At 49.3% G+C, this 19972-nt stretch overlaps 1 protein-coding gene across 7 annotated transcripts in view; it reads left to right on the forward strand.

The window, feature by feature from the left end:
* PHACTR4 (phosphatase and actin regulator 4) overlaps nt 1–19972 on the forward strand; it is a 68898-nt gene that overhangs the window by 21558 nt on the left and 27368 nt on the right. For 3 of the 7 annotated variants that reach the window (XM_063355589.1, XM_063355587.1, XM_063355581.1), the window contains 2 exons: nt 3533–3579; nt 5399–5471. Coding sequence is in view for 3 of the 7 variants with exons in the window: in XM_063355584.1 (XP_063211654.1) it covers nt 3564–3579 (16 nt within the window). In the remaining 4 variants the exon portion in view is untranslated. Of the gene's footprint in view, nt 1–3532; nt 3580–5398; nt 5472–5787; nt 5876–19972 lie in introns of those variants that run through there. The other 4 variants (XM_063355584.1, XM_063355585.1, XM_063355586.1 and 1 more) reach the window with 2 other exon arrangements.

Here is a 19972-nt window from a genome sequence, read left to right on the forward strand (position 1 = left end):
TTTCCCCCACATGCTTTTTTCCCCAAGACAGCCTCCGGTTTTGTGTCTCATTACAGTAAGAGCCCTGTAGGAGCTGCCCAGCCGCTGTCGCGTCCCTCGCTGGAATGGTGATTTAGAGCTGAGCCAGCATGGAAACTGGCTTTCCACGCCTAAGGCAAGCCTGTTAGCAGGCACTGCGGAGACGTCATGTGCCACCTCTGTTTGGAAGAGTTGTCAGTTTCCTAGTTTAGTTGGGGAAAAAGAATCAAAATTGGCTTGGTTTTTAGTTGGACTTTTGGAAACATCCCTTTGCCTTTTGAAGGAAGGTGCTCAGTGTCGCTGGAGGAGATGAGCAGTCCTAGATCACAAACGCCTCTGAGGACAGAACTAATGAGCTTCACCGTGGAGGAAGCTGAAAGCGTAACGTTCCAGAGGTCTGGGTAAGAGCTGCTGAAAATGAGACCATGAGAAAGTGGATAAGCTGGTAATCAGTAGAGCTCGTAGCTGAACTAGGTGGATTGCCCGAGGCTGGAAAAAAACAAACCAGCAGCACCTTAGTGTGCAGCTTCGTGGTGACTTGGTGTTTGGAGTTGGGGCTGTTGAGGTCCTGACCTTCCCAACCCACCGCGTGCTCCTCTTAAAGTGCTGAGTTTGCATCTGGGTCAGCTTTCTGGCTGCTCCCTGGGTGGCTGGAGCGGTGCTGGCCAAGGAAGGGCTGGGAAGGCACGGGAGGAGGTCTGGAGTCCGGACTTCAGTCCATCTGTGTTGCCGTGGGACTGCACCCTCTGGAGGATGCAGAGCTGGGACAGATGAAATTCCTGGTTTCAGCAGAGAGCGCGTTAAGACTGAAGAAATGGGATAGAAAACAGCATAGAAAATGGTACAGCATGGCTGCGGAGCAGTCGTTTTCTATTGTGTGTGGATTAGCTGCCTAGCTGGAAAAAAGCCATCACCTTGCTGCTGGGAGTTCAGAGACGGGTCAACAGAACGAGAATATATTCTTAGATTGGTACGAAGAGCTGGAGAGGGGGGGAAGGCGAAGCGTTTGAACTAACAAGCCAGACAAAGGCTGCGCTTCTGCTGGCTGCGCCGCTGAGCAGCAGCGAGGGGCAGGAGCAGGGCTGCAAAGCAGCGTGTCCCCGAGCGGTGCCGGTGACAGAGGAATTTCACACAGTTGTCAGGCCCAGGGAATGTCTGAGCACTTGGAGGACATGAATATTCAGAGGGGCTGTAGCGTGTGTCATACCAAAGGAAATGCAAAATCCAAGTTTTCTCAGGCTTACGTACCTGGGAAATGTCTGACAGTAGAGGATAAAAGTAATTTTCTGTTCTGCAGGGCAGGTTATCTCAAACTGTCCGTAGCAGCGTACAGCTTCCCAATTAGCCAGTCCAAGTTAACGCCGGCAGCGGGATCTGCGCCGCTTCATCCATTGCTTCGGTGAGAACGTGCCTGTTTCTTAGCGCTCCTGCGTGGGCAGCCTCCTGGCAATGCTGCGGGAGTCCTGACTGTTCCCTCTTGCTCTAACCTGGCATCACTTTTTTCCCCTTCTCCGATGTGCCTTTTATGCTTGTTCTATTAATAACGGTGGATTTAGTGTTTTGCTCAGAAGGATCCCTCCCCGTAGAGGCTGAGGTGCTTCCAGCCGCGCTGTCAGGCGATGACAGATGTCCTTGGTGCGTACAGCGAGTGTCCAGCAGCGACACTGCCAGCATTAGTATTCCAGGCACAAATGTGCCCCTTGTAATATGCAAAGCTCAGCGCAGCCTGTGCAGGAATGCCCTTGAAAGGCAAATTAAACCGAACTCCCGGGTGGCTCTGGGGGAGTAGGAGGGTTGCTGTCATCTATGCTGAGGTTCCAGTAGGTTTTGAGGTGTCTGCGTTTGTTTCTCTTCTGCCTTCCCTCCCCAGAAGGGCTCACTGAAAGGACAGGCAGGGAGACCTTACCTGCAAACGCCCTGTACGGTAGAGTTGCTACTAACTTGGGGGTTTGTGTGAAGATGCTGACTTGATAATGGTATTTGTAAAAAAAAAAAAAAAAAAAAAAAAAAAAAAAAAAAAAAAATCGTTATGGCTCTTCTGCCTTCAGTGGGGGGAGCATTTGTTCTAGTTTTTGCGCGTGGTGTCCTTGATGCAGCCTTCAGAATAGGCGCATCGCGTGGCTGTACCGAATGGCGCATCCAAAAGGCACGTGAAAGTTAGCTGTGTTTTAACAGTGTCAATGGATTAAGCTGGAGGGGTTCTGAGGGTGTTTCCCAAGTAACCTCGTGGCGATCTGCCTCTGACAGGAAGACCATCTGACGTTCTTGGGCGATTGACTGGCCACACAGATAGCGCGGCTTTTTGCTAAGCTGTTTAAATGCTGTGCTTGCCGACGGTGTTTTGAGAGTTTAATGGCTTTGTCGAGGCGTTCTCCCCATTTAAGAATAATGCTGCCATGGTATTCTAGCTGCCACGGAGAGAAGTAGCCTGGAGCGTGGTTGTCTGATCAAAAGAAGCGTTTCGCCCACGCAGTTGAGCAAAGCAAAGCTAAAAAGCCCTGCTGGCGATCGCTTGTTGAGGCACACTTCCAGTGACGGTGTGGTGGGGTTATCTCCGCCGCCGCCGCAGCCCTGTGATGCTCCCACGCTGTCTGTGCAAGCTGTGCACGTGCTGTAAAATCAGCACATCGTCAGATGGAGATGATCCACCTGAGCTGATGGGGCGTTACAGCCAACAAACTGCGCTTTGCTGCCGGGAGGTGCAGTGATGAGCCGTCCTGGACTTGGTGGGGAAGGGCGAGGCTGAAATGGGCTACGCATAAAAGCTAGCTTTGACTGCTGAGCACTGGAAACCAGCTTCTTTCGTAGCTCTTTCCCAATCACCCCGTGCTGTGCCTGTTGACATTTCCTATTGTGGTTGTCTGGGTTTGAACTGCAAGCTCTTCAGGACAGAAGCTCTCTTTTTCTAAAACGCTGAGCACGTTTTTACCGTGGTACGTAATCTATCGGAATCAAGATGTCTCCTCATTTCCCAGAACTTAGTTCCTCTTGCACCTCATTTCAGAACTTTCTCCAAAGAAAAGCTGGGTTTGCTACTGAAATCCTAGTTCCTCCTTTTTGTCTTCCCCCCCGTCCCCCCAGTACATTCAGAACTGTCTTGATGTTGTGTGACATCTAAAATACTTCCTGTGCACGCGCTCTTCTGCCTTTGCCAGATAAGCATTAGCTGTTCCCTTTTACAGCAGACACATGCCTCCTTGAAGAGGCAGATGTGGGACGCTGGCCCTGGGAACAAAACAAACATTGCATGCTTTGTAATTATTACACCTTAATTTTGTTTCCCTTTTCTTCCCAACACAGCATGTGTGTGATTAGAGGTTAGTGATACCTTCAAAGAGGGGCGAAGATGCCACACGCTCTCGTTCCTAGTTCGCTGGGGCAGGATTTCTGCTCTGGGTTCCCTCCACGCTGGTTATGTGTAGACTGAGCAGAGCTGATGGAGAAGTGAAACTGTAGATTTTGGTCGCCCTTGGAATTTTAATTTGTGTGTCAATTCTGTTTCCTGTTTTTGTAGGAATTGCTCAGAAAGCTAGTGTGCAAGAGGAATGGAAGAGAACACTGGTGAGTACACTCTTGGATATCTTACCGTGAGTTGTGGACCTATTCTTTCCTCCTTGGTTAAGCATCATAAAGAACCTTATTGCTTTATACTTCATGTCTTCAATTCGAATGTAGAAGGTGATTAGAAAATAAGCTAGTTTGGCAGATGCATCAGTTGCAAGTGGACTGCACTAATGGTGTGGACCGGATCTGATTAAAGCTGTGTTGTGTGTCCGGAAGGTCTTTTTTTGAAATCCCCACTTTGTGAAGCCTGGAATACAAGTCTATTGGATATCCCAAGCTCTTGAAAACAAATAGTATCCACTTTCTTGACAGAGGCTAGAAGCATCGAGCTGGTGTGGGATTTGAATAAGGTGCACAGCAAGCCGTAGAGAAGGATCAGCTCATTGATAGCTCCTGACTTCTCTTTCTGTATTTATTTCTCTAGGCTGCTTTGTCTTGCAGAAGATGTAGGATTTTTTTTTTTTATTAAACAAATTTTGGCTTTAAAATTCTTGCTTTAGGCACTATGTACCGCTTGCCCTGAGGCAAGCAAATCCATCGCTGTTAGGCTTAACTGATGCAAGGATGGTTGCAACTAAAACTGGTAGATTTTTGACTTAGAGATTGCCTTGAATGTTTTTTTCCATCTGTTTTGCCTAAAACGGCTATGGAAGGCACTAGCTAAATGGCCAATTTTTTCCTTCCCATTGAAAGGAGATTTCCATGAAAGCTCTTGCCTGCGCTGCAGGAAGCTGGTCTCCACGAAACATATTGACCTCCCATCTTGTGGGCCATGATGTTGCAGCTGGTGACTTCTAACTCTGTAGTAATTGCCACTCCGGGACCAGAAATCTTATTGCTAGCTTATTCCTATGCAGCTGGGTGATGCCATCCTTAAAACTTGAGAATCGATGTACTTGTCAGCGGTGCGGTGTGCTCGGATGTACCGGGCCTGTGAAGGTCATGCTCAAGGCCAGTCCTTGACTTCATGCAAAGGCAGTTGGTTGGAACCCAGTGGCCCAGTTGGAACAGCTACGAGCCAAGTGTACATGCAAAACCATGTCATGCTTTTATAATCCTGGTGGCAAGAATTGCTGCTGTGCCCTCAAATTGTTAGCCTGTAAGGTGCACATTTAATTTGTGGTGATTGCTTTCCCTTATGATTTGCTCATGGCAAACTAATCCCAAATGATGCCTTTGGAAGGGGGAGGGTGGGTAGAGTGAGTGTGGCGCTGGCAGCTGGTGTAGAAGCGGTGGCTGTGGAGATGACAGCTCCCTGCTCAACCCCAGGACAAAGCACAGGCAGCAGCAGGGCGAGTTTTTTCCATCTCTCCCGCCTGCGTTAATGGGATGGCTTTGAGCAACACTGCGAGCTCTGCTTATTCACCAGGACTCGGCCTCTGCTGGGACTGCCAGCAGCCAGCTCTGTTCATATCACAAAGCTTTTTCTCCCTTTTTTTTTTTTTACATGCAGTTGAACTCCATTTTTTGGGTAGGTCAGTGAGCTGTGGGGTTGGAGCCTGTCGAGGTTGCTGAGAGCTTTGACTCCTGATTTGAGCAGCGCTGGGGGCCTGGGATGGGAAAGGCCTTATGTTCTGTTTGCCTTTTGCCAACTTAAGTAAAATTACCTCCCCTTTCCCTCTGAACGAACTCAGCTGTGCAGGTTTAGGATGGAGTATCTCTACTCGATCTTTGCACGCACAGACACCCCACACAGCTGGTTGTGAAGCTTTACGTGTTGCCTTCTCAGTGCTGGGACCTAAGAGCCCCATATTAAAGGCAGAATAAACAGATGGGTCTTCTATTATTATTTCCTTAAAATTACTTTGCTTTTAAGGACGCTCATTCTCCAAGTGCTGCTAAGCTCAGGACCCCTGGGTTGTTCCCGGCCCTGAGACTGGAGATACGAGGTAAGGCGGAGCTGCGTGCAGGAGCTGAGCTGAAGTCGATGCCCTTTGTTCCCTCAAAGCCTGGTGCTTTTTTTGATGTATTGCTGTCCTTAACTGGTTGTATATTAACCGCATTCACAATGCTGCATGGCTGGCTTTTGTGTTAACTGCATTGGCGCGTGTTCAGAGTCGGCGTGCTTCGAATGGCCACTGGGACTGCACAGCGAAGCATAAATCCTTTTTAGCTGTCAGGCTTCGCTAGCCATGGGTGGGTGGGGGAGCCCTCCTCGGCTGGCTGCCCTGGCTAATTAAAAATGAAATTTGCTGTTGTCTTCAGATTTTAATTCATGCTCATCCCTGAAGACTAGTGGAAGCATGGTCTCCAGGCAGCTGCAGTGAAGTTTCAGAGCTTTGCTTTAGAACAGGTATGCAACTTAAAACTTGCTCTCAAAACAACCCTACCCTGGGTTGTTTTTCAAGTATAGAGAAGAATATACAGAAACTTCTTGTGAGCCTTGGAACACAGCCTTGAGCAAGTGACTATAGTTTAAGTGACCATGTGTCCATTATCTGCAGTAATTTGGACGTGCATGTGTTGTAGGTAGGGCGGCATCAGGTGGTTTAGTTTTTCACTCTAATGCTGGACTTAAGCAAAACCAAATTCCTTTGCTGTAATGACTGGCATTGGCTTTAATGAATGCATAAACTGTTCAAGTCACAGCAACTTGTGTAGCTTGTCAGCCTGAGCCCTCAGCTGCTGACTTGTGCTGTGACACCACCTGGAGATGGAAGAGGTTGTGAAGTGGTGGGAACCTGCAGGGTTCCGTGCAGGAGCTGAGAGGTGGCAGCGGCGGCGATGGATTGTGCCTCGGTGCGAGGTCTGGAGGCAGAGTGCGGCCCCCGAGTCGCCAGTGGAGCTGGGAGGCAGGTGGGAGGATGGAGGTTAGGGAGAGGAATAAACGAAATCTAAATATATACACGTTGCTGGGCTGAGTTTCCCCGCTTTCCAAGGTCCCACCTACACAAGTGATCTGTTGAAGGGAAGTATCACTGGAATACCTTTCCCCTCTTCAGATCCTTCCTGTGGTGCGGGTGAAGGATCACACTCTATTTTCGGAGCCTCTTTCCGCTGTTCCATCTCCTGCCCAGACCCCCTCCCAAAGGCCACGCGCTGGTCTTAGCGTGATGCGAGACAAATTGGGACCTTTTTCTTAGTCAAGGGATTGTCTTATCTCGCATTTCATCTGCCTGTAAGCCTCCGTGATCTTAAAAAGCAAAATATTGAAGAAGTGGGAGCTTTGTGCTTGGCAGGGCAAGTCTCACCTTGTGCGTGTAGTTCCTTGAAAGCTCTGCTGGGGCGTTGGATTGCCCTAACGTGGAAGCGGGCCTGCAGTTCAACTGCCCGGCAATCTTTGGGCTAATCATTCATGAATAGCTGTGGAGGGAACACGGCAATACCTTTCTTGGCGGGAAGTGTTTGCTCTTGGGTCCTTTGACCTCCTGTGCTTCAGTGCTCTGTTTACAGTTTCTGCTTGTGGCTACACGCTTCCTCTGCAGGTATTGGGAGAGGGACCTTTTTAGTAGCTTCCCTAAAAGGTTTCAATCTCTGCGGGGCAACTGCGAAGCATTTTGGGAAATTAGTGAAGTAGCCTTTGTACACACAGGCTTTTCCCCAAAGCTGCTTTTATAGAATAGCACTTGAATTACTAAGTTTATGGATGCTTCTGCAGTTATTTCTTTATTCGAGGCTGACTTTCATCCCCTTTGACTTTCATCCCCTTTATCTCCTGCTGTGCTACTTTTTTTTCCAATTCTTTTCCTACTAAAAATAGGAAATACTCTTCGAGTCCTTAACCTTTGTGCAAACAAAGAAGTAATTTGTTTTAGCGTCTATGCTGACTTCTGGGCTACATGCCTCATAAGGAAACCAGTGTGATATGAATCTGCTGCTTTTGGAGACTTAGACTCCAAATATAGTCTGAGTCGAGGAAACGGCTAGAAATGTGAGTACTTGCTTCTTATGCCACCAGCTCTGCTACTTGTTCCTGGCAGGATGCATGGCTGGCTACCCGATTCCCATTTTTATCCCTAAAAATGCAAACAATACCTTCAGATGCTTGGAGGTTTGAAACCATTAAGGAAACGAGTGTGTGATCATCGCATGTGCGTAGGTAACGGGATTTTTAGATCGCTTCTGGTTCAAAGCATGTCCGTAGAAGCAATACGGTTTAGTATACATCCATTGCTGCCAACTTCTTAGCAGCTCTGCTGTCTGAAAGGAAGTTTGAGATCAAAAATACATATCAAGCCGTTCCAGGGCTAGATTGTCTGAGCAAGTTCTGGCATTGCTGCCTTTTAGAAGACTGACGCTCAGAAGGGAGATGGACGCAATGGTAAAGGTGTGATGACCATGACCTGTCCCAAACACCCTTTAATCACTGGTTTCCATCAGCCTGTTGCCTTGGGATCTGAAAATAGCACTTTGTTTTCATATGGCTGGTGTGCGGAACATGCATGGGATCCCTCTTGTCCAAACCATGACAGCTTGGCCAGGACCTCTCGCTGCTGCTGCTCATTGCCAAGGCCCACCAAGCTTGGCATCTCCTCTGGGTAGGCACCACGTGCAAGCAGAAAAGAGCAAAAGACTACGGATGTGCGACGTCTCTTATGAGAAAACAGAACCTGCTCAGGAAAACCAGTTTTCTGCTTCAAAGGTGTCTGCCGAGTGACTTTTCTTCTCGCTATTCCTTTGTTCGCAAAGCCTTTTGTGTTTAGCAGTGGTGAAAGCTGAGGGAGGGGCTGCTGGGATGTGAAATGTTTTGCTTGTAGGTTGTTGGTTTGAACCTAAGGAGAGGGATCGTGAGGATGAGTTTCCGTCTCGTGCCATCAGTGGGTCGGAGGCTGGTGGCAGAGACAAGGACTTTGCAAGGACCAGAGCTGCGGATGGAGCTTCCTGCGTGGGAAGGTGGTCTCCACCCGCACCTCCCTCTGATCTGGTGGTGACTGCCACCGGGCGTCAGGGCTGAGGAGGAAATACGTGCTGCTCTCGGTGTCTTGTGTTCCTCAGAAACCTGACAAGGCTTCAGATCTCTAGGACAGTCATTCTGGTACTTGGGGTAACGCACTTCAAGAAGGGAAGGGCGCAAGCAGGGGCAGGGAGGGAGAGGGTGAGGTGGAGGGCGCTTTGTTGTGTTCTTGGCGTTTGCTGAAGAACTTGAATCCGAGGGTGGCCTTTCATCCGGGGGTTGTTCAGCTTGCTGCCGGTGCTGGGGACTGGCTGGGTGGGAATCCCCTTTTCGTGACTAAGTTTCAACTGGAAATCAGCTGCTTGGAGGCCGCTGCCAGGACAGGCACTTAACCATTCAGCAGCATTTAGGGAAAAACTTGTCAAACGTGCACTTTTATGTTGAGCTAAAGTGTTTTGACGATGTGGTTCTTGGTTTAAACTGGGCTGCCGGAGATGGTATTGGTTGTTTTCTGGGTATGAAAACGCCAGTTCCAGAACAAAAGAACAGTTTTGGTTTTTTTTCCAGGAAGACATGGAAGCTGCAATTCCCTCACGAGATCCTGTATGTTATGTATACAGCAATAAAACTGCTATGTGCCATACAACAGGAGGGAGACGAAGTGGTCAAAGTGCCTGAGATGAAACATTTAATTACAGTTGAAATATGCTAATTTGCAAGCACGCAGCAAAGCAAAATCCTGCCGTGCTTAGTCAGATTGACCAGAGGGTTGAACTGATCTCGGTGGGGACCGTTTGGCTTTCAAACAAGGTGCAGTACAGAAAGCTTGCTTACCTATGTGAAAGCATTATTGTAAATAAGTCGAGTGTACTCGACAAATTATAAAAATACTTTGGGACGTTATCCCGACAGCCTTTTGTTCTTAAATTTGTGACGGACGTTCTAGTTCTTAGCGTATTTAAGGTGCCGAGCGCTGTCAGGGTGCTTGGGGCAGTTAATGGGACGCCAGTGCTGCTGTTCTGCCTGCTGCATTTGCAAGTGATGCAGATCAGCTGTCCATCTACTAGTTGGTATGGCATTTAAGAAAATAAATACCCGATAATTCCACCCTCCGAACAAGCCCCGTATGATTTGAGTAGGTGTCTGAACTCTTGCTGCCTTTCCCTCCTGATCTACAAGCCAAGTGTTTTACAGAGATTATTTTGCTGACCTGCCAGAGACCTTGTAATTCCGTGGCACCCCATTTCAAGTGATTTTTTTTTTTTTTTAAAGCTGTTTTGTAGTAAATGGCCATGCAGTTCCTCCGGATCGCTCTGCCTGGAGGAAAGCAGAGGTTAATTTTGCTGGTTTTGTGGTTTAGTGGCTGAGCTGGGGGTGTGCTGGGAATGAGATGCTTTGGCCTCCAGGCTGGCTGGAGCAAGATAGTAGCAAAGGCTGATGTTGAGTGAGAAATGTTGTATCCGCTGAAGTGCTTCGTGATTGAATTGAATGATCTTATTCCTTGTATGAAGAGATAAGACCTTGTAGGACATGTAATCAATCCTCCGGATAATTCAGGCCGACTCGCTGTGAAATAGTGAGTGTGGAGTTATTGTGGTTCAGTAAGTAGGGCACGGAGCAGAGGGGTCAGATTTCCAGAGTTTCTAGTTTTCATTTTCAACTTGTTGGACCTTAAATTCACCTTGCTCTCTGGAACATTGCTGCCTGTAAATTCCGCCAAGGGATTTAAGCAGCCGATTTTATTGGGGCTGGGGGTAGAAGAGGAGCCTGCCTGGAACCAGAGGTAAGTGGGTTTAGGATAAATGAAGTGATTTTGGTTATTACTGTTTTTCTTAGTTCGCACAGCAGCAATGTGTCCGGGCTGAATGGCAAACCTGGCTTTTTTTAAAACAAAATACTGAATGTTCTCATTAACGTTGGTGCCTTGGTGAGCTGTAAATAGCGTTAGCTGAGCCGTTGGCTGAACAAAGCTGCGCCTCAGGCTGCGGGGCTGGTGCTGAGCTGCGGGCCGGTCGCGAGCACTTGCATGTTGTCACCGCTGACGTCACCGCTTTATCTATTTCTTTCTCGTTTGTCTTGAAAAGGAGCCTGGCTCTGATTTCTGAAGGTGTCTTTTGTCTCCTAAAACACTTGAGCGCAACAAGAAACCAGAGGTCTGGCGTGGCTTTTTTACAGATCCAACTGTGACGGGACGAGCGATAACCCCGGCTTGATTGGGAACAATATTGCTCTTCAACCCAGCTGGGTTTTGTCTTGCTCTGTGAAGCGCGGATTTTAATATTTCTGAGGGACTTTCCAGCTGGGTTATGGTAAATTTGTATTCCCTGGTACATTAAAAATAATATTTAAATTACACTTAAAGATCGGTCTAGCCTGTTGGTGCTCAGGCTGTTCTGAGCTGAGCTTTGCAGCCTCAGGATCTGCTGGGGATCCCGGTGCCCATTAGAGCTTGTCTTAAGGCTGCGTAAGATGCAGTTCTGCACGCTGGTGTAACTCAGCTCTGCGCTCTCCATGCAGCATCTCAGTCCTTTCACCAGGATCCTCCATTTCAGCCTGGAAACCTGCTTTCGTCTCGGGTGTATGGGGCATCACTGCTGCTAACCCAGGCGGTCGCAGAGTGGTCGCTGGAGAGATCTGGAGATGGAAATAGAAGCAAATTGTGCTAAAGTCATGTAAGGAGGGCAGAATCGGTGCAGAGATCTGTGTCTGAGAGAGCACCCCACCTGTGAGACTTCTCCCATGGGATGAACATGATGCTTGCCTGCAAGGCAGCACGTTCCTCTCCCTGCCTGGAGTGTTGGTGGCTGGGACTGAGTTTGGTTCCCCACTGGTGGACCCTAGCACCCATCTCTTTCATAGAATGGTTTAGATTGGAAGGGACCTTAAATAACATCCAGTGCCACCCCCTGCCCTGGGCAGGGACACCTCCCACCAGCCCAGGTTGCTCCAAGCCCCGTCCAACCTGGCCTTGAACCCCTCCAGGGATGGGGCAGCCACAGCTTCTCTGGGCAACCTGGGCCAGGGGCTCACCCCCCTCACAGCCAAGAATTTCTTCCCCAGATCTCATCTAAATCTCCCCCCTTTCAGTGTAAAACCATTCCCCCTCGTCCCGTGGCTCCCCTCCCTGATCCAGAGTCCCTCCCCAGCTTTCCTGGAGCCCCTTTAGGGACTGGAAGGGGCTGGAAGGTCTCCCCGGAGCCTTCTCTTCTCCAGGCTGAACCCCCCCAGCTCTCTCAGCCTGTCCTCCCAGCAGAGGGGCTCCAGCCCTCCCAGCATCTCCGGGGCCTCCTCTGGCCCCGCTCCAACAGCTCCGTGTCCTTCTGCTGTTGGTGCCCCAGCGCTGGAGGCAGCGCTGCAGGGGGGTCTCCCCCGAGCGGAGCAGAGGGGCAGGATCCCCCCCCTCGCCCTGCTGCCCACGCTGCTGGGGATGCAGCCCAGGCTGCGGGGGGGTTTCTGGGCTGTGAACGCGCGTTGCCGGCTTGTGTGGAGGTTCTCACCCCCCCAACACCCCCGGGCCCCTCTCCCCGGGGCTGCTCTCCAGCCATTCCCCCTCCAGCCGGGGTTGGTGCTGGGGTTGCCCCGACCCCCCTGCAGGACCCTGCGCTTGAACCTCATGGGGTTGGCTCGGACCCACCTCTCCAGCCTGTCCCGCTCCTTCTTCCCCGCTGCCGGGGGGGACACGGGGTTTTATCCCGCTCCGGTACCCCTGAAACCTACCCCGGGCCCCGCAAACTCCCCGCGAACGGCCGCCAGAGGGCGGGCGGCACCGGGGAGCGGCGGCAGCGGGCGGGGAGCGGCAGTACCGGCACCGGGGAGGGGGGGGGCTCGGTGGGGACCCCCGAGTGCTGCCTACCATTGTTTCACCTTCGGGGGGCCAGAACTGCGTGCCCCCAACCAAGGCGCTTTGCTGTTAAAGCTGCGTTTCCCTAGGGCACCCCCAAGAGCAGGACCCCCAGTGATTCCCTCTTCTATTTTTTGGGCTGGAAAAAGCAACAAATGGTGAAGGTGCAGCTGAGCAGTGGCTGTGGATGTCGACTTCCACCGGCGGTGACCCCGCAGGATGCCGTGAGATGGGGTGACACGCTGTGGTTGCATCAGGTTAGGGGCAAAATAATAAAGGTGGCCAAACCTTTGTTGTGGTGGTGTGGTGCGTCCAAACCAAAAGCTTCCCCTTGAGCTTGAAAAAGTGGAATTTAATAACTTTCCGTGCTCCGTGTTCGAATCCTGTAGAAAAACAGGGCCCGGCTGCTGTGGTTCTCCCCAGCTCTCCGCCGCGGGCTAGGAAAGGGCTCTGTGTACTGTTTGCTTTGTGTGTTTTCCCTTTACTTCCCCAGCGCGGCTGCAGTAAGGGGCTTGTTTCTAAGGCCAGGCGAAGAGTGAGTCATGGCTTGGCAAGGAAAATAGCTCCCAAAGACTCGGGGTGATCCTCGCTGGACCGATCTGGTGGTAGCATTGGTCCCAAAGGGTAGCTCAACACCTTCTCCTGCTCCTGGGAAGGTTAGTCAGGCATCTGAGCCTGCCCCTTGATCATTGAGAGGTCTATAAACAGCCCCTGCCATGACTTTTGTGAAAATTCAAGCAAAAAGTTGAAAAAGCTGCCCCCTACCCCCAACTCTTTGATCTTAAGGTCAGATCTTGGAGACCTTAGTGGTGATTAAGAAAGTAAACATTGGCTCTTCCAGGAGGGAAGGTAGAAGTTTGTTCTGCTCGAGCATTGGGCGTTGCAGGGGTTAAGTTACATCTTGCTTTGGGGAGGAAAGGAAAATCTCTCAAAGTAATTAACTTAAGATGCTGACGCTAATGAACAGGGCTTTCAAAGCTGGGGCTGGTGGGGGGGTTGGTGGGAATCCCCTGTTGAATCGATGACATTAGGGCCTTAGGAGTGATTCTGCAATTATTAGGCTGAAATGATGTTGAACATGAAGTTAATCCTGTTATCTCGCAAATATTGAGCAAACTGCTTGCTCTGGATAACTCTGTAATGGGATTATTCTAGTCAGTCTGGCACCCTCGACACTCCCTATCTCTGGGCTTTTTCTTATTTTCCTGTTCAGGATAAAGTATTGATCAGTCTTCCTAGAGTTCATTTTGGGAGGTGCTGGTGGGGCGCTGGTTTCCAGTGGTGCTGGATTATTATTATTTTTTGGAAAAAATGATTTTGATAATGAGCACCCTGTTGCCTTATGAAGCCGTTCGCTCTTCCACAGCAAAGATCCCTTGAGCCCATCCCTGAATAAATGTTTAGGAAAAGAACTGAAGAACAAGGACAAGTATAAAAGGAGACTTCCCTTCGTCATGCCTTCCTGGCATCGAGAATCTGCAGTGGAGTGAGTTCCTGTGCTGGAGACTGTTCCCGGGCCATCATATTTGCAGAGTATAATCATTTCTGGTTTGAAAGCGTCATTTTGCGTCCGTCATAGCCTGTGGCAATTGTTCTAAAGAAAAGTAACTGGTGGGGCTTTTTAAAAGGATTGTCTTGAGTTTGTTTTTCAGCGCTCTGATAAATTGCAAGGTAACCAGTGTCAGGAAAACACAAGAACCAAAACGATCGTGTAGGGAGGAGAGAGAAAAGCTCTAAGGCGTGTTCCATCACTTGCCGATGTTTGTTACAGACGTGATTGCTTTTCCTGATGGACCTGCAGACCTCCCAAGTTTTAGTGGCCTGACCGTCGCGCAGGGTTTGTCCTCAGCTGGCACAATGGCATTGTCACTGCCAGGCCAAGGTCTGTCCTTGGTTGCAGTGGGGCAAAACGTAGCGACTTACGGTTCGGATAGAAATCAGCTATTGCTGCCTAGCGTGCGAGAGGGAGAGACCTACAAACCCTGGTGAGAATTAGAGTTTCAAAGTCAGGGAAAACATATTTTTTTTTTCCTCTACTCTGTAGCCAGAGGCTCAATTAACAATGAAACAGTCCTTTTTCTTTCAGCATCACTAGAGTAAGGAAGTGATGCCTACAACACCCACTTAAATGAGCAGATGTTTTTGTGCCAAACCAGAAATTTCCATAAATGTGGGAAAGTTCCATTGAAGGGTCAGGCAGCATTTAGTTTTCAAGCTTTATTTTTTTTTTTTTTTTTGTTATTAAGGCTGATCTGAATCTCGGTAAGAACTGCAGATTTTTTTTCTGTGAAGTTTCAGTCTTTTCTGCCCCCTTGACAAAGGTGAGAATTGCTTTGGAATCTCCGAGGAGCTCCCTTAGAGCAGAAACGAGCTGCCTCCGAGAAGGCAGGGAGAGGACGCGGGCTGGCATAGCCAAGGGGCCACCTAGGGTTTCAGTTTAAGTGCCCGGGGGGCAGCTAGCCCTGCTGTTGATAAACTAATGGATTTAGATGGCGTTGCTGTAGCCTGTAATTTCAGGGGCCTTGGGGGGGAAGCCCTGGGATGGCGTTCGTACGGCAAGGGAGCGAGCGCCTTCTGCAGCTTGTTTAGAGGGGAATCCAGCCCCAGAACAAACTCCCTGTCTCAAACCTAAAGCGCGTGGAGAAGTGGTTTCATGTTTATGTTTAAACACTCTGAATTTTGTGCACGGATTCAAACGCTTGCTCTAATGTATCCTTGCTATAACTGCTGCTTGAAGAATACGCTTACTGCTTTGCAACTTTTCGTTGGTGCAGCTTTGAACGGTGTCTGACGGGAGGCACAGACCCCTGCGAAGTCAATCCAAATGTGCCTCCTTTTCCCAGTGGCTTCTTTTTGCAGCCCTTAAAGACAGTTCTTGCTCATTCCTCCTGCAAGCTGAAAAGCCCTGAACTCGAGTTTTGGCGCTGCTGGGTCTTGTGTCCTGTGGATCTTGAGGTGGGAACTCTTTGGTGGGGAGTTTGTACTGATATTTTGCCTGTAAGATTTTTCTCCCTAATGAGCAGCGTTGACTTCTTTGAGCGTTGGGAAGCGCGTTGTAACCTCCTGGAGCCCTGGGATGTAGCGTGGAGCTCCGTGACTGCATGATTCTTTGATCCAAGCCCCTATCTCAGGGTGTTTAACGTAGGTGTGAGCCTTACAAAGGCTGCCACGGGCAGGAGCGAGGTGAATCGCGCTGCGCTGTCTGGCCCCTGGCTTGGGGGTTATCTGCATTGCAAGTGGAGGTGGGACCACAGCTCACATAAGCCTTCCCGGGTTGGCTGTAAGCTCGTTAGCTTACATACTTGAAATAGTAGTGTGCTATAACTCTTGTGCTGCAAAATTTGTCTGAGAAGGTAAGTAAATATTTGAGTAGCTTGCCCTTGCAGGGCTCGTGGCTGTTAGGAGCAGGCGGCTGTTGGTATCTGACAGTCCCGATGGACTGCAGTGGTCATGCTGGGCTACAGTCAGACCTCGGGCAGGCAGAAACGTTCCCGTTTCAATTTAACCATGTTTCCTCCCGGCAGCGAGGTCTGCAGCCCCACGTGCAGCCATGCCAAGTGTGAGTAGACGGGAGCATTCTTCAATGGTCTTGGGGAGGGGACTTGGCCACTGTTTTGGTATGGCGCTACTTGCTCCTAAACAAGGTCGCTGCTGGTGGCCTGCAAGTGCAGGAGTAAGAGAATTAGGTGAAATTACGTGACATGAGGATTCTGGGAATGTGTGAAGGGTCGTATCTACAAAAGGGGGAGCAACTGTGGGAGAAACCGCGTCTCACGAGGTTGCGATTAGGCGTACCTCCTGAGCTGTGGGTGTTATCTCATCTCTTGACGTTTCCTTTAATTATATGAAATGGCCTCGACACTGTAAACAATTGCCATGGCATTGTCCCTGCAGCTTGCGTGAGTCAATGTCATGCATAAACAGTGTTGGCTTTGGGGGATCTGATCTGGGTATGTCGTGGGATGTAAGCGTACCTGTTTGCGATTATCGTGTCTGCTTTTTGTGCCATATTCTGGGATGGCGCTTCGTGCTGGTGTCTGTCACCGGCTTGGTTTCACAAGAGCTCTTGGTGCCGGCAGAAAACACCGGAGCATCAGGGCAGGGACTGAGATTTCAAGAGGAGCCTACGGGGGTTAGGTAGGGAGCTCACACTTTGCTTTCGGCTCCTTTGGGCCTCCCTAATTCTCTCCCCAGCGAGCCAGTTCGAGAGGGGTAAGGAAGGGGGATGCTTCACAACCCAAACCCAAGAGTTGCTTTAATCGCTTTAGCAGCAATCTTTTACTCGGCGGGTTTCAATCTTAAGCTTCGCCGCTGCTTGGAGACAGCGTGGTGGTTGAGCAATGGTAAATATTTGGAGGGTTGAGGTTCACTCACTGTCATGCTGGTGGCTCTTGTCTGGGTGTGCCCCGTGGTCTGGATGTGCCACCGTTTAGGGTGGTCCACGGTCGATCTATGAAACCTATTTGGCTAGATGAACTTCCTAAGCGTTATCTTGTTCCTTAAATAGCGAATAAAGCTTGTATCAACATGAATCACAAAGTTGATAAACTGGAATGGTTCCTCTTGGAGCTGTCTTCTTGTATTGGGCAAATATTTATCCACATTGTTTCAAAAGGCATATTTGTGCAATAGACGGAGGTCAAACCTGTAATTACCTGTTAGATTCACTCCGGTAGAAATGGCTTGTAAAAACACAACACGCTTGAAGGAAGCTTTTAAACCTGTTGTTTGTGTGTGAATCCGAAGTTACGGTTTAAAATTTCAGATTTTATGGGAGTTTTCAGTTGCATGGGTGCAAAAAAGCGTTTTTCGTGCTGAATTTAAGTGCCTTAAGCCAAATCTATCTGCCGTTTCTTTTAATTTCTGAACCGGGGCAGGGAATCTGGGCTTCTCTTCCAAATATATCTGCTCGAGAAGATCAGAAGCTGAGATTGTGTGCCAAACTTGCCTTGCATTTTAATAAGGAGTTTCTAGCCTAGTCAATAATTAAAGCAGAGCAGGTGCGGTGGGGAAGTTGGGTGTTCCCCAAAAGCTAAACCAAGGCGCTTTTGTAAGTCTCCCTGGGCAGAGCCAAGTGAGTGAAGGATGGTGGTAGGATGCCCTGGCACTGCCTGGCCTTCGTGCAGTAATTTGGAAAAAATGTAACTTCAGACTGAGGAACTCTAGGTGTTGAAGGATAATTTGGCTGATTGGTGCGGCGTGCCTGCGGTGAGCCCTTCGGGGTGGCAGAGGGAACGCTAAAATCTTTTGCTGCAGTTTCATCTTCGGCTCTGAAGAGCGAGTGCGCTTGCTGAGATTTTTGTGAAACGCTAGAAAGAGGAAATAAGGCTCGTACAGAGAAATCCTGCCGCCTTTCTTTTCAGCTAGCATGCGGGCAGAGAGGCTTTCAGCTCAAGACGTAGTTTGTCATCTTGAAGGATTAGAGGTAGGAAGAGAAATTTGGGCTCATTAGTCTTTTAATGAATCAGAGCAGAGATACTAGCCTGTGGACCTTGACCTGTACATTGCAGACTAGAGTTAAATATAGTGCTACCTCTGAGGGTTAACTTCAATTTAATCTTATTTTAGAGGTTTAATATTTACTGCTGTTCTTGCTGTTAACTCGCAATCCCCAGTGTAGTGCTTGTCCCATCAGTTTTATAGGTGGCATAGACGGATTTACTTCAACCAAAGGACTCGGTTATTTTGAATAATATCTGTATTAAGCTGTAAAATCTTAGGTTTGTCCCGTGAGGTAGTTAACACAGACAGAGGATGTGTCTGTCAAACACATCTGTACTGCAGCCGCTCGCTTAGGAAGAGCACTGTGTCCTTGTGCTGTGCCAGTCCTAAAAGCACGTGCCGGGTAGTGGTTTGAAAGGCGAGGGATGTATTTTTGATTCGTGCTGAAGCTCTGGTAGTTTTGTCATTCTTTATCTCCAGTGTTTTGCAGTGGGAAGCCTTAGGTGGTGTTAGTTTATGGGCTCTTCTGAGTGTCTTAATTTTTTTTGCTGAAGGAGAGGGTTAAATAAGAGTTAAGCTAAATGCCATGCCTATTTCTTCCCTAAACAATGGAATAATTAATGTAATTTTCTTCTCTGTGTTTTTGCTTAATGTGTTCCTAATAACATAGCTGGAAGTGGCAGATGGGTATCCTGCCTCTGAGCGCTTCACTGTTGGGAATATGCTGATGCTTTGCTGATGCCTGATGCCTTGCTGGAATGTGTCCTATATCTGTGCTTCCTTTGGCTTCTGACCAGTGTTTCTTTTATTGCTGCTTCAAGGTGCTCCAAAAAGTAGTTTGTCAGCTTTGGAGGTTCCCTTGCCTCAAGATGGCATAGCTGTGAATCACTGCGGTGATGGAGTTAGCCAAGATGTGACTGAATCTTTAATTTTGTCGGGATGACATTCCTTTGCCTTCCCTCACTAGTAAACAAGACAATGTTTAGCATGTGTTGTAATTATAGTGAATGGTGAGGAGGCATGGAAGATGATACGTTCTCAGTACTAGCTGAAATGGGTTCTCATTGAAAGTTGCACATCTTCTGCTGGAAAACAAGGCTGGGGGATGTTTGGCCTTAAGCTCCTCTTGGCCCCAAGACCTACTACGCAGTTTTCTTTAGCCTGGTCCTTGTGACGATTAAGCGATTTCCTTGTGTTCCAGCCACCCGCTGTGATCACGAGGCTTTCCAGGAGCATGTCCTCAGCTTTATTTTCCTCTTCTAAACGTGAGGCTGGACGTGCTGTCAGTCAGCTCGTTGGCAGAGGCTGCTGCTGAGCCCGGAGCAACGCTCTTCCTCCAGCTGTGCTCCATCCCGGGTCAACATCTGGGCTGCTCTAGGACATGGGTCGCTCACTTTCCCCACCACCAGCACATACATGGTGGCAGCAGGGCAGTCCCTGGTGTGGTAGCTCTGCTGGGGCAGATCTTGCTTTCTGAGATCGAGCAGCTGCTATCGCCGTGCTGGCGAATTGTTGGGGACAAGGGGACTGGAATGCTGTGGGAAATAGGAGTTTCCCTCTTGGAAATGTCACAGGAAGCGCGGAGGAAATCATGTGGCTCAGGAGCGGTTACCTCACTTGTCTGTCTCATCCGAACCAGCGCCCTTTCATCAAAGCCTACAGAACCTAAACAATGCGATGCCAGCTGGCTTATAAATAAACCATTTTCCATTTCCACACCGGGTATCGGGCTGACTTTTAATACCACGCGAGGAGAGAGGAAGAGCGTCACGTTGTGTTGCCTTGCGACCTTTCAGATCGACTGCCCGGCTTCCTACCCGCTGGCTTCCCCTTGGGCTGCTCTCCTACTTAATAACTCTTCCACATGCTCCCTTTCGGAGCACAGCCCAGAAATGGTCAGCTTTGTAGGTGGCCAGAGCTGTTACATATATATATATTTATTTTTTTTTCCATATTCTCCTTGTTCTGCCAAAGCTGCCGAGGATTGCTAGCAAACAGATTGTGGTGAGACTCATCCAGAGTTGTGGGGCTGCCACTTCTCCTCCTCCTCCTCCCTGCCCAGCCCTCCTGGTGTTGGCAGGTACCATGGGCCCCTGTTAGTATTTCAGGTGGGTACATGTCCAGCAAGGAAAGAGCCTGGAACATCCTGTAGCTCCTGCTGACTCTTCTGCTGATGGGCTCTAAAGGAAAACGCCCAGTATCGCTGGTTTTAAATAGACAGCTCCGTCTGCATGGATGGGATAACGCAAGAGTCCTTTTTAATGTTCCCGTGG

The sequence above is a fragment of the Chroicocephalus ridibundus genome, chromosome 19 (assembly GCF_963924245.1).
Source record: "Chroicocephalus ridibundus chromosome 19, bChrRid1.1, whole genome shotgun sequence".
Taxonomy (NCBI): Eukaryota; Metazoa; Chordata; class Aves; order Charadriiformes; family Laridae; genus Chroicocephalus; species Chroicocephalus ridibundus.